Source organism: Linepithema humile, chromosome 1, assembly GCF_040581485.1.
Source record: "Linepithema humile isolate Giens D197 chromosome 1, Lhum_UNIL_v1.0, whole genome shotgun sequence".
In the NCBI taxonomy this organism is placed as follows: Eukaryota; Metazoa; Arthropoda; class Insecta; order Hymenoptera; family Formicidae; genus Linepithema; species Linepithema humile.
The window spans coordinates 1,750,047-1,764,598 of NC_090128.1; the positions used below are offsets into that span (position 1 = coordinate 1,750,047).

Genomic DNA, 14,552 nt, shown 5'->3' on the forward strand with positions numbered 1-14,552 from the left:
AAATTGTGCAATTTGTGATAAGTCACAGTTTACATTCATATAAAAATATATGATGGTTAGAATATCGAAAAAAACATTCCGATTTTTGTTCTTGTTGAAATATATTCCTCTAATTTCAACAATTTTTCAGAAGTGCTACCGTACTTTAACTCAACGTTAATCAATAAAATTTGGACCAAAAATCTTTACTCTTGTATTTTCTCGCATTTCCTTTCCAAAATAAATATACTTAATGGTTATTTAACTTCTTATATCTCATTTTATTATATATATATAAAGTAAATTAAATGTTTATTCCATTGTTTATAAAAAAAAGAAAAAATCAGATTTGTAAGAAACTTAACAAATTCTTATTTCAAAATAATAACAATACCGTTTCGTTGGATATATCAATCTCGCACAACAATTCACGAATATGAATTGAACGAGCAAGTTCGATAATATTAAACTCTTTATTCTCTTTTCGTTTATGTACATTACTATTTAGTACAAAAGAGAGTTCATACACACAAGAATTAACGAGCTTTTCGAACGTGCCGAAGAACATGGATTTAACATCATTTTACTGAACATTCTATAATGCGAAATGCCACATATTTCGCTCAGATTTATCAGCCACAGTATCGTATGCTCTGATATATGCATATATGTATATGTATACGTTTCAAAGAGAATGTAACTTCCACTATTTGCATAAAAAGTATAAAACCTATCCGCATAGTGTTTCGTACAGTATGAGCGTATAATCCGGTCGTAAAAGATACAACAAAATTTCATATTGCAGTTAATATATATTGAAATATATATACACATACATATTAATCAAGTTAATATATATATATATTATATATTTGTATATATATTTATATAACAATATAATCTTCTCCAAAATTAAGATTTCTACAGTATGCCCGTTTTAGTTGTTAATATCAATTATTTTTTCACTATTAGAAATGCCTATTTTAGATAAATTTAAACATAAAATATTATTTTGTTTAAATTTTTGATTCATTATTTTTATTAATCATTATTAATGAAAATTAAATTATAAAAAATTTAATTATTAATTAATAAATATTTACTTAATAATATTTATTATTTAACTGCAAAAAAAAATAATTATTTATTATTATATTTAATTAATTAATAATTAAAATTTTAATTAATAAAAATTACTAGTACAATTTAATAATACAATTTTTGTCTTTTATCTTACAGTTGCATTAATATTATTTCAATTTTATATTTTTATCCGTTGAAAGAACATCTGCGTGTTAATATTTAAAACGGACACAGTGTATAGTATCTTTTTACGGTATGTAAAAATTGCAGCTGTATCTTATTACGCTATTTATTAATTTTACTACCGGGGTGACTCACATTGATTACATTTTTTGTTTCAACATTCTGCACTTTAGAACACCGAGTGCCTTTTAAAAAAGCAAGTCCCTGTTTTTGCGGTAATCATGTTTTCTTATAAGTAACATACATTGATTCACGTCTCGCGTATCTTTCTTAAGGCGATCATCTAATTTTGCATTTGTTAACATTATATCAATATAACATATCAATATCAAGATCACATAGAGTTTGATCAAATATGTATGATCATATGAAGAAGCATATATGACTACGTGATCATATGATACGATCACTAAACGCGAGACGTGAATTCGGACTACGATAAGTAATCCATAAAATAGTATGTATTTTTTTTCTTTTTTCTTCGCGTAATAAATGAAATAGATTCTCTAAACAAAAAAATCGATTTCCTGTAATCGCTCGTGGGCATTGAAACGTAAAAATATATTTTTTTGTATATCGGACATACAAACAGAGTTAAAGAAAAAAAACATATATTGGAACGCAAACCTAAGTCAATTTCGCTTATAGAGACATCCGGCAATTTTATACATTATTATTTATTTACATGGAAATTGCTAAAATGTGTGTATGTAAAAACGATTTATCTCTCCTGTTTAAAGAATACAAAATCAAGGATATTAGTAAGTCAAAAATTACCGTGTATCCTGCTCACAAAAATAAACTTATGAAAAAAAAAACATGACAGGCCATTTTCGTTCTTATATGTAACACTAAGTTTAAGAATCTACTAACTTTACAGCAGATTGCTGGGAAAATACCTGGCAATCTGTTCCTCTTCTCATAAATAGCGACTCGAATTATTTGAGCGTTCTTCTGGTTTTTTTTTTCTGGTTTACAATCACACACTCTAAATATATGACCTTATCGTACATTATCGTGTATTTTCTAATTCAACGCAGAATCGTTGAACGCGATCCGAATCCATTTTGGCAGGCACCGCAATAAAATACGGCCGTATATCGTCGGACAAAGACCGTACATTGTCAAGCGCCTTTTGCATATGTAAGCAAACATGCGCGCTAACACGTCTAAACGTTAATATTTGTAGATAATAATATCAATTACTTATGAACTTTTATTTCTTCGTACGTAAACAATTATTTAGATAAATAAAAATATTACGCTTATACACTTAGTGAATTATGTATGTACACACAATACATTCGCTTGTCGATGAAGATATATATATGTATATGCTGTTGAACCACTTACCATCCGGAAGATAGAAAGTGTTTTATACGCAGTCTAAGGAGAGGCCTAACGTCGAAGGAATTTCTAATGCGCTAGGATTGCCAACACGTGATCAACTCCATAGAGTTTTCCTGCAAGTTTCATTAAATGGAGTTACACGAGAAAGATTAGTGTTAATTTTATTCGCAAAATGTAACAAATATGTACAATATGTAGGTGATTAAATATACTCTAGATTTTAATTTCAGTTACAAAAAGTTATATGATGCATTCATGTTTTACTTACGTAGGTTTCGCTATCTTTGTAGAAGGAATCGTCTTCTTCTTGTTGTTTCGACATTTTCTGACGTACGCTTCTATTAGATGTGCTATCTTTTTAGGATTGATCTCGCCTGTTTTGTTGTGGCATATCTGCAATATCGTGATCGGTATTATAAGAGCTTCTGTGTTATCGAGTGGCGCATACTTAAGTCTGCTTTTATCGTGAAAAGAGTTCGATGATCACCTTAGGTACAGCTTTGCGCATGATATCTTTATATTCCTCTTTCGTAACGTGCTTTTTGGTGTAATGGGGTTTGAGAACTAATTTCACCTCCTCGACGACTCTTTCTTGGCGATTTAGTTTCTTAAGGAACTGCAATATCAACAAGTCAAAATACACGTTTTACACGTAGACACTGTAACAATACAGAGGATTAAGGATCGTTAACATACCTTGTCTTTAACTTGCATTTCTACGGCAGAACTAGGAAGATCGTCCAGGATTTGAAGCTGATTTTCGTCCATACGTACGCCAACCTTGGGATTCGTAGCTACAAAATACATTTACATTAGCTAACAATTATCAAAATTGTTTAGCTAAAATCATAAAAAAAGAATTATTAGTAAAACTTGTAGAGAAGATGAGAATCTTGAATTTATAGTATTCGCTATACGAATGTCTTATTTAACAAATAATGTACTCTCTGTATTATTTACACAATTCAAATTTTTGCATGCCGCTTTGCTTGAAAGAGAGAATTGAAATACATACATTTCTTCGTCTTTTCCTTTGCGGCCTTTTTACTCTTGCTCTTGGTTGCAGTCTTCACGGGCGGCAATATTCCGCCGAACAGTGCGTCGAACGTATCTTTCTTGTCCGTGCTTTTGTTCACTTTCGGTGCGTTGGTTTTCGCCGCGGGCGGTGGTGCATTCGCAGCGGGCGAATTATTGAAGTTCGCGGGGCTGGGCGGATCGAAGAGACCGTCGCTCAGGGTCGATCCTGGCGAATAAGGCGACGACATGTCGACGACATTGTCGTTCGTCGTGTCCATCGTCGCATCGCTGCCATTCTGCCCTATCGTCGAACTGTTTTTGCTCTGGTTGGACTTGGAGGACCGCGCCATGGTGGATGATTTCGCAGAATTCGTGAACACATTGGGAAGCTGCGGCCTGTCGTTTGTACGTTGTTTCGTCTGACTGCTCGGCGAGATGCGATTAGGCTGTAAAAAAAATTCCAATCACAATCAATCAAGATCAATCAATACGTAAATAGAACTCGGAGATTTTCTTCGACGACTTATCTGACTGAATCGATTAAGCTTAACTCGATTGAACTTACAACTAAGAAATTAAAAAATTAAATACCTGCAACAGCGTTCTTTGCGTCGAATTAGGCGTGCTGGTGTTGAAACTTCGCTGCACCGCGGCCGCGACCGTCGCCAGTACGGGATTGATGGTGGCGAACGGATTGGCAGTCGATTGCACATTTTGCGGATTCTGCTGCGTCTTGGGCGGACTGTTGCACGACTGCGCTATATTAGTCTGATTCTCCGGCGCGGGGGACGCCGAGACGTCCCTCGGCGGCGACGGCCTTTTAATAGTCACCATCGATATTATCTTTGGCTTCTCCGTCGGCTTCTCCTGACTGGGCTGATCCTGCTGCTGGTTGGCTTCGTCCAACGGCAACGGAGTGTCCGCCGCCCCGTCGTGCTTCCTAGGCGAGTTGCGCTGCGCCCGATCGTGCTCGTCGTTCGGCGTCGCCTCCTGGCTCGCGTCGGGCGTCGGCGAGCGCGATTTTGTCGGTTCGAAGGGATCGTACGCATCCGGCGAGGTTGGCGGGGACGTGGGCGGTTCCGGCGGTGTGTTGGGCCCGATTTTCAAGCGCAACTCCAGCTCCTCCTGCGCCCGCATCTCCAACTCCTCCTCGGCTTGCTCGTCCATCATCTCCTCTTCCTCCTCCTCCTCTTCCTCCTCCAGCAGCGGATTTATCAGGGACGGTCTGAGATTGCTGGGCTGCTTGTTTATGGAGAACTTGATCTGCGGTTCCGGCGGCGTCTTCGGACCCTGTGAGACGAACTGCTCGCGCGGCGGCGACGCCTGCGACGGCGGACACTGCTCCGGCGACGCGGCTAACGCCGCCTGCGCCTGCTTGTCATCGTCGTCGCTTAGAACGATGACGTCGCGTGGCGACGGCGTTTGCTCGCGGAACGGCGACTGATCCAGATCGATTACGGCCACGGGCTTCTTCGTCGCCGCGATTTCCGCCGCTTTAGACTTCTTTTTCTTGTCTTTCTTTATCTTCGGCGACTTCGATCGCTTGTCCTTCGACTTCTCCTTCTTCGATCGTTTCACAGACGGCGCCGATTCCGTCTGAACCGATTCTCTTCGTCGTCGCTTTATCGGCGGCACGAGCGGAATGGTGTTTGACGGTAGTTCCGGCGTGGCCGTCGGATTCGTCTCGTTATCTTTATTAAAGCAAACACTCACAAGAATGTTATCGCCACTGGCAAAGACCTCCTTAGACGGCGGTGGTGTTCTGTTGCGCTTGCCCTTTCGTCGTTTCTCCGTTTCTTTGGACTTTCGACTCTCTTTCCGGCGCTCTTTCTTCTTCTTCTTTATCGCTTCCTTGTTCGTTAATATAACGGTCAGATTCTTCGGTGATACGCTATCTAGCACAGGCGGTGGCGACCAGTTACGGGAGCTGAGTCGCTCCTGTTGAATGTGCGGCGGCGTCTTCGATCTCGATCGCGACCAAGATGGCGTCCACTGAGCACTCCACGAGCGCTCGTGCTCCTCCTGCTCGCGCGTAAACTGCTGTTCGCGATCGACGCTCTTCTCGTTCAGTTGCTCCCAGTTCCTGTTACGATCGCGATCGCGCGAAACCGACTTGCCCTTCGACCTCGACCGGCTGTGCGCCTTCCTCTTGCTGTGCTTCTTCTCACGCGACTTAGACGACGTTCTCTTCGGCGACTTGCTGCGCGATCGCTTCCGGTTTCTTGAGCGACTGCGCGACTTGTACTTCTTCGTCTTGTCCTTCCGCTTGTCGCGCGATCTCGACGGCGAGCGTCTCGATCGCCGTCTGGGCGAGAGCGACCGTCGCTTCCGCGACAATGATCGCGACCGCCTTCGCGAGACCGAGTGCCGTCTCGAGAGGGATCCTCGACGAGACATGGACCGCTTTCGCGGGGATCTGCGTCTGGTGCGGGACGTGGATTTCCTGCGCGAGGTCGACCGGCACGATCTCGAGTACGATCGGCCGCGATCTCTCGACCAGGAAAGCCGCAGACGCGACCTGCTTCTGGACCGTCCCTTCGAGTACGATCGACTTCGCCGGTCCCTCGAGCCGGATCGGATCTTGTTCGGCGAGCGACTCTTGGATCTGCTGCGCGACTTCTCTCGGATGTCCCTGCCGTACTCGTCCTTCCGGGGTTTATCGGCCACGATCTTCCTCACGTCGTATCGCGGCAGCTCCTTCCTCTTCTCCTTCTTCTTGCCCACTTCCTTCGTCTTTTTCTTGGAAGACTTATCTTTGTCTTTGTCCTTCTCCTTCTCCTTTTCCTTCGATTTCGATCGCTTGTCCTTATCGCGGTACGGCCTCTCCTTCGTGCTTTTCGAGAGCTTCTTCCACGCAACTAGATTGTCCGACGAAATGTTCTCCTTGTTCTTCTCCGTGCTCTCCTTGCTCTTCTCCTTCTTGTCCTTCTTCTTCTTTCTCTTGCTGTCGTCCTCCTTTTCCTCCTTCGATTTGTCGCCGCACTCCTTCGCGCTCAGCTTGCTCTCGTCCAGTATCTCGCCGTCCTCCATCTCCTTTTCCTTGCGCAACAACGACGTGTTCAATTCCTCCTCGAAGTTTATCGCCTCGTCGGTCTCGGAAATTGCTTCCGTGCCCAGCCCGGCGTAGCCCGTCGGTGTTCTGCAATCGTCCAGATCGTCGTTCGTTCGGTCCTTGGTCGGCGTGATCGGCTCCAAGCCGACCTCGAACGACGTCGCGCGTTCTTCCTGCGCATCCTTCACGGGCAGCTCGTCCTTGCAGGGTGTGTAAGCACCGTCCGAGTCCCAATTCGTGTCGGCGCAAGCGGCCGGCACGGGCGATTCCAGATCTTCGTCCTTCTTTATCGGAAATTGCTCCACCTCGTCGTCGACCGTCGAGAAACTCGAGCTCGCCTTCTCGTGCCGCTGATCGGACGAGTTCGGGTCCTCGTTGTCGCTCAGCGTCGTCTTGTCGTCGTCTTTATCGTCGCAATCCGCTTTATTCGCCGTCTCGCGGCTCGGCGTGCGATCGTACTCGTCGTTGCTCGACTCTCGCTCCCACGAGTCGTCGCACGCGCTCGCCTCGCCTCGCAATCCCTCATCGGAACGAGTCGATGCAGCTTTGCTCGCTACGTCGCCACTCTCCAAGTCTTCCGAACTGTGCTCCAACTTGCCGCCATCCGCGTTTTCCGAGGACAGTCGTGCCTTGTCGAGAGTGGACGACATCGCGCTCTCCGCAACAGCGACGTTTTCGTCCGTCGCGACCGCGTCCGTCGATCGCGGTGACGCCTCTGGCTCGCTGTTTTCGGATTCGTTCGCGTCGGGTGACGCGTCTGCGTGTCTCTGTTTCTCATCCACCTTCGTAGTTTCCTCGTCCGTCGAATTATCCGAAGAGCCGAGCTCTTCGCTCTCGCGCTGACTAACGGGCTCCGCCGACGCATCCTTCTCCTCCTCTTCGGGGAATAGCGAATCTGTTTTCGTTGATTTTAACGGCAACAACGGCCTCACTGTCATCATTTCCGCCATTGGCTTCGACGAACTGACGACTCTGTCGACATCTCGCTCTTGCGGCTGCTCGTCGGTCGGCGGCACCGCTGCTTTCTTCTGAAGGAAGCTCGAATTCTGCGAGTTGACGCTGTGATCGTCGGAATGCAGATTGCTCAATCGATTGTTGAGTTTCAGCTTGTTGCCGATCTTGAAGATGATCTTGCCGCGGTGGGAGTCGTGCGAAATCTTTTTCGGCGGTATCTTGCTCAAGGTCTGTCGCTCCTTTTGCAACGCCTCGACGTACGGATCGGCTGGCTCCGGAGGCGCGTCCGGCATGTCGCAAGCTTGGACGTCGCCCACGATGATGTCATCGTCGTCGGGAATGTTGGGCGGCAGCGGCGGCGGCTGAAGCGGTCCGAGCTGCTGCGACAGCTCCTGCTCCGAATGCCTGGCCACGTCCATCGTCTGCGAGGAGTAAATGGAGAAGTTCGGGCAATCCGACTGCGAATTGTTGTCGTCGTCGTCGTCGTACGCGGTCAGTCGAATAGGTTCCTGCCGCTCCCTGCTCTCGGCCGACGTCGCAGCAGCCGCGGGCTGATAACCCGACGTTGACAGCAGCGGCGGCGTAACCGGCATCGGTATGTTACAGCTGTCTATGCTGTTTCGCGACGTTTCCGCTTTCTGCAGCGCCTTCTCCTGCGTAGCGGCCGCGTCGTCGTTGCTGTCACTGTCGGCCGCAAACGGATCGTACTTGTCGCCGCACGGTAGCTCCTTCGGCGCGTCCTCCTTGTGGCTGTCGTCGATCACGAGCTCCTGCTCGCTATCGTTGTCCTTATCGCTCCTCGAGTTTTCTTCAAAGTCCAGCAAGCCGGACGGCGGTTCCGGCGGCGGCAGCAGAATCATCGAGCCGTTGCTGTGATGCTCATCCTGCGCGTCGCAATCAGGCTTGGACGGCGGCTCGATGTCGCAGTAGATATCGCAGTCGTCGTTGTCCTGTCGTGCGGAAGCCGGTGCGGCCACCGGCTCCGGCGCCATAACGCGATCGTTCTGCTCGGGTGATTGATAATTCCGCGTCACGTCCTCCGGCAAACTCACTGACGGTAGATTGTTGTGTGCGTGCGCCGGTTGCACATTCAGAGGATCCGGACTCGGCTGCGCCACGGCCGGACCGGCGGATGGCGGTAAGGAAGATGGTCTGGGCCGAGGAAATCGATCCGCCGCATGCGGAAACGGCGGTCTCGGCTCGAAGCTGCCGCCACTCTCCGTGTAGTTGAACGGTCGCTCGGCCGGCGGCGGCGGTGGCGGCGGCGGCGGCGGCGGTGGAAAACGCAGCCGCTCGTTGCGAAAATGCTGCGGATTGCGGCTGCGGAACGGCGGCGGCGGCGCGTGAGCGCCAAACATGGGCGGTCCGCCGCAGTGCTCGAAATTTGGATTGTAGAACGGCGGTGGACCGAAATCACGATTGCCGAAGTTGTCTCGCGGACCGCCGCCCCCGGTTCCACCGCTGTAGTTGTGCCTGCCGCCGCCGCCGCCGCCCGGCGGTAGCGAGTCCCGGCCGCCGCTGTAGCTCTGCCCGCCGTGTCCGCTGTGCCGGCCGTTGTCGCGGCTGTAGCCGCCCCGGAAGTTGCCCCGGTTACCGCCGCCGCCGCCGCTGCCGCCGCCGCCGCATGGATTGTTGTACATCGGCGCTTGCGTGATGTCGTTCGGATTAACGTTGGACAGATCGAGCGGCGTGTCCACCTCTTTCAGAATCACCTCCTTGCGCTGCGTCACTTCCTCCTGCTTTTCCTTCTTCGGACTCTCGTTGTTGTTGATGCTGTGCTTGTTCTCCTTGTTGGGATTGTTCACTATCAGCGTGCCGTCGGCCTTCAGGATCACGTCGTCCTTCTTCTTCGTCGAGTGCCACAGCTCCATCGTGTTCATTATGCTACTTAGCAGATCCGCGGTGTTCACGTCATTATCCGCGTCGTCGGTCGGGTTGGCGATAGTTTTTAAAACGGTGCGACGTCTGATCGACGGCACCGCCGAGCGTCGTTGTCGTATGTTTATCATCGGGCCGTTTCCAATGGAATACTCATCGTCCGACCTAATTAAAGAGAAATTATTTCTTTATAAAACGTTTCGATACGTATTATTGATTTTATACATGTATAAAATATTTTCTCTCAAATAATTTAGCCAATTCTGTATACAATTTTGTATGGAATCGCTGCGCGATCACATATCGTAAAGCATAAAAGATTGCTGGATCTTTACTTCTTTGTATTGCAAAAAATTTGCGTACAAATGCGTAGAAATAAATAAACAGAATCTATCGCTCACCCAGGTGGACTGTAATCTAATCCCAGATTATCCCCGAAGAGACTGATTTGAGGTATACCGGCGCTGTATCTGGCACTGGTCAGAGCGCTTCTATCAGGAATGGCGGTGTTGTTTTTCATGATAGGCACAAGCAGCGGAATTTTTGGCTTCTGCATGCCCAGCGTGGAGGCTAATCTTCTTTTTACTGTTCGTGTACTAGCCACCGCTTGATTGCGTGCACGTCGTTTGTGTTTTCTCCTCTGGAGAAATAATATAGTAACCTCAAGCTTTCACCAAGATCATATAAAGTAGGCAACAAGTACGAAACAAAAACTTTGTAATACTACAGGAAAAAAGCAACCTTCTTAAAGCTTTTTTAAAACTTGATGAGAATTATTGGAATAAAAGATAAAGTTAGTAAGTTAGTGAAGAATTAATAGATTTTGCAGAACAGAATATTTTTAAAGATAGCAAATTTTTCATCCTAAAAGCTGGATAATAAAATCTTACTGAAATAGATATATTACATTAATTTGTAAATTCATTGTCCTTTACAGAATTTCATTTACATTACTCTCTATTTAAATAATTACATTTCTCTTTAGAACAATGCTTTTTATATATAACTTTTTTTGCCATTTTATTAAGCAAATTGTATTTTAACACCTTGAAATAATATGCAAATAAAAAGAATTAAGAAAATCATGATTAAAAATCCAATTTTTCTCGTGATTTTAAGTATAATGTATACTTGAGAGTTAAAGTCTCCAATATTTGGCATATCAATATAATAAAGTTATTTAAGCAAAATTAAGAAAAAAACCAAGTGCATCTAGTGAGAAAATTGTTTTATTCGTATAAATTAGGAACAATGAGATACAATCGAAAAATCTAAAATTTATTTAAATAGTGTTACGAAGGTGATGTAAATATGGTCAGGAAGTACAGCATGATCGGATAGTTTGGATTGGAAGTCCAAGATGATGAACACTTAGTAGAGACGGTGGCATTGCCAGACCGTACATTCCAATTAAAGAATCATCGTACACATTATCGTAATACATAGCACAGCAGCAGAAGTTTTCCGTATTTATTAACTATTGTGATGAAAGGAATATCATAAGAGAATGTAACATTCGTCTTGACGTGAAATATCAAAAAGTCGATTGCGATTTCAAATATTATACGCATCTGGCAATCCCCACGACGAGCATGAGCGTTACTTGTTAAACTATTATTTGAGAAATTATCAGTATACCTTGCGCGTTTTCTTTGCTCTTTTCTTACACTTCCTCCTCGATGTAGATGATGCGACTTTGACATACGTCACTATTTCTTCCTCTTCGCCGTCATCGTTGAATTCTTTGATTCGCACTTCTCGAACTAGGCTATTGGATCTTCTATTCGAACTTTTCGCGTGCTTCTTCTTTTTCTTCGTCGTTTTGGATTTCGTTTTTGAGCGGATATGCGAAGCACTATCTTCTAAAATATTCGGAGAACGACTTCGACTATTATCACCGATAGAATCAACGCCGGATGAAGTAGACGGCAGATTTGGATCAAATTGCTCGGAAATGTCCGTCGGAGCACGATTGTGCATTTCGCTGACCGTGCGATTGCGAATGCGAGATATGTATGAGCGATTACGACGTACGTATGAACGTTCGTGAATATGAGGTAATATTCTAAATATGCCTGATAATTCGCTGACATCTCTCCCATTCCATTGAAGGATACGTCGACCAGGACGTCGTGGTATCATAAGAGTTGGTACAAAGTTTGATACCTGAAAACATAAGTAAGAATAAAAATTAGTGTATTTTTATTTGTCAAGTACTTTTACACAGACACAAGTAAATTTCTAACATATATTAAAGAGAATATTTCATACACAATTTTATACAAAAACTTCTTTTCTTTTTAAATCTGTGACAGAAATGAAATATTTTTACAATCTGTAAATCCATATTCTGACATTAAAATTGATTTTTATTTGAAGAATAATGAGAATAAAAAAATGTTCTCACCGATCTGCTCGAGCGTTGCAAACAATCCGGACAATACCACTCTTCTATGGGAACTGCAGTCATTGGTGGTGTTAAGCATTCCAAATGGTAGCCGCGATCGCAATTGTCACAAAGTAACATTCGATCTTCTCTGTCACTTTGATGACATACTTCGCAAAATGTTGGATCATCTTGTACTTGATTTTCGACGCGCGGCACGATTTCTACAGGTAAATGTTTTATGATCTAAAACAAAAAATATGTACATATTAAAATTATAAAGTAATAATAAATAAACTCACTTTCCTGTATCAATAAAGTGTATTTGAAACTTTGTACTTTATTCGCGCCAGCAAATTTAAATCAATATATTCTTTAAAAACAAAAAATATATTAATGAGCGTATTACCTCGCCTTCAAGTTGATCTTTAACGTAGATCACAGTGAAAGTTTGACGATCCACAGGGCAGGTATTAATGTTTTTGCACCATTCCAATAAACAATCTAAGCAAAAGCAGTGTTCACAAACCGATGGAATGCCGATTTGTTGTTTGCTAAATGGCAGTAGACATATGGGACATTTTTCTGACTGTTCGTCACCACTATCTGAACTAATGTTAGCAGTGGATGATAAGGAGGGGCCAGCTTTTTCGGTTGTCTCCCTCTTCGTTTTAGGTAAAACTTTACGCTTAGCATTGTACTGCTTTGTATCTTCACTCACTTCATCAGAACTACTCCAATCACTTTGCCATTCCGAAGCACTGCTACTATCTGTAAAACATATAATATGAGCCATCCTTTTTAGCAAACATGGCATAAATTGCATTTCAAAATATCGATAGTAATGTACAAACCGCTTTCCATAGATTTGCTTGCCTCCGATGCGCTGCTATCAAATTCATCCTCACTAATAACTCTCTGCAATAAGACAAATTTAATGAAGACACAAACATTAATAAATTTAAATAAATGTATACAAGTGTAATATAGTTGACACTTACATGATTTTGTCGTCTAATCACAGGCTTAGGTACATCACTATCGTCATCACTGCTACTTTCCCCTTCACTAATAACTCTCTAGAAGTAAAAATATTTATTATTTAAAAAATTATAACAAATTCTTTTAATATTTAAAAATAAAATAACTGATTAATACAAACATCTCACATAAGAAAGTGAATCCATTGCCACCATAAATTATCTTTTCTAATCAATTTCTTTATTTATATGAAAATAAAAAATGGTGCAAATAAATGTGCAAATAAATGTGTATAAGTATTATTATAATTGTAGCTTATCAAGTAAAAAAGTATTTTATAAGAAACTAAAATGTTCTAATAATTAAAAAAATTAAGATTGCTATACATACATATATCTTCTTTTTTTTTCGAGTTTGTACAATAATAGACTCATCGCTGCTGCTGTCACTTATAATAATTTTCTTGCGTTTGTGAGTATGATGACGTAATGAACTAGTATAATCACTATCACTTGACATCTTTATTTTTGCTAAAATTCATACCCACTGCATTTCTCCCATAAATCTGTAAACAAATTTGTAGCAATATAAAAATCTCAATATCAATCCATATCCCTTTCTTGGATCATTACAAAGATTAATATGTTGCCGAAGAAAAATCTGCTTATTTTAATCAGACTAAACTCTGCAAATTACATTTGTCTTTATTTTACTCATGACAAAAATATTGCAGTGTCAAATACAATAAACATCTGATTATAACAGAAATCTATATAAGAATTAATGCTCTACTTCATATTAACATAATTCACGGCGAGTTTTGTGTCATCCTAATCTCTACAGAATAAAATGGTGAATTACATGCTATTGCGCCGGAGTGCTTGCTCGTTGTTCGTTTTTTTCGTAATCTCTCCGAAGTCTTAAATGGACGGTGTTAAATCGTCCTTTACGCTAGTAATCGACATTGAGATTCTCGTCGCACTGGTTCGTGCCGTTGAGGTTCAGATGAACGTTGCGGTAAGAAACGTTCAGACTCCGTGAGTCCGCTCTCGGCGTCGTCGTCGTCAATGATAATTCACAGCACGAATTCGCGAGGAAATGTGGCCGATCCTACGTTCGCTTGTATTCAGTGCTTGCTCAGCCTAAACTGCCCGTGTTCAATATTTTGCTCTACGATTTAGCAAACACAAACGATCATACCGATACACAGGGTGCCAGAGTTGACGCTTGTCGATTTCCGTCCCGCTCGCCCTCTGTCGCTCACTTTCTCACACTCTCTTTCTCTCTTTCTCTCTCTCTCTCTTTTCCTAACGATATCGTTCTAGATTCGTCGCGCGCTCGTTTACACGTCAAAGGGTCGCGAGCGCGCGATGCCAACTTCTTGGTTATCAGGCGGACAAGCCGCCCGTGATGTTTGCACCGAAGCTGCTTCGCAATTTTTCTGTTGACAACTATCTAAAAAGGTACGCGTTCTATCGCGAGACTGCGGACATCTTTGATCGCGGACGCCGTGTGCCGTGTATAAGACGACGTTGCGTCACTTCCTGTCTTTCGTGACAGCCGACGAACAGCGACTGCGATGCTGAAAATTGTTGATCGCGCTCGCAAAATTCTAATTTTACGATTAAATAGACGATGCAAGTCTTTCTGATGTAGCAACGGCCGAAAGTGGATCAGAAAACGTCTTAC

The 14,552-nt window shown here is 43.4% G+C and overlaps 1 protein-coding gene across 1 annotated transcript; it reads right to left on the minus strand.

Annotated features, from left to right (window-relative positions):
- Nucleotides 1-375: 375 nt before the first annotated feature.
- Nucleotides 376-14,410, minus strand: LOC105674331 (uncharacterized). Its single transcript, XM_067348198.1, has 14 exons — nt 13,725-14,410; nt 13,254-13,428; nt 12,884-12,961; nt 12,737-12,800; nt 12,292-12,653; nt 11,904-12,128; nt 11,135-11,662; nt 9,898-10,136; nt 4,204-9,661; nt 3,611-4,058; nt 3,292-3,389; nt 3,083-3,211; nt 2,864-2,988; nt 376-2,708 (listed from the first exon to the last, which is right to left on the minus strand). Exons 2-14 carry the CDS (start codon nt 13,380-13,382, stop codon nt 2,690-2,692), a joined length of 7,902 nt encoding a protein of 2,633 aa, XP_067204299.1. The 5' UTR covers nt 13,383-13,428; nt 13,725-14,410; the 3' UTR covers nt 376-2,689.
- Nucleotides 14,411-14,552: the final 142 nt, after the last annotated feature.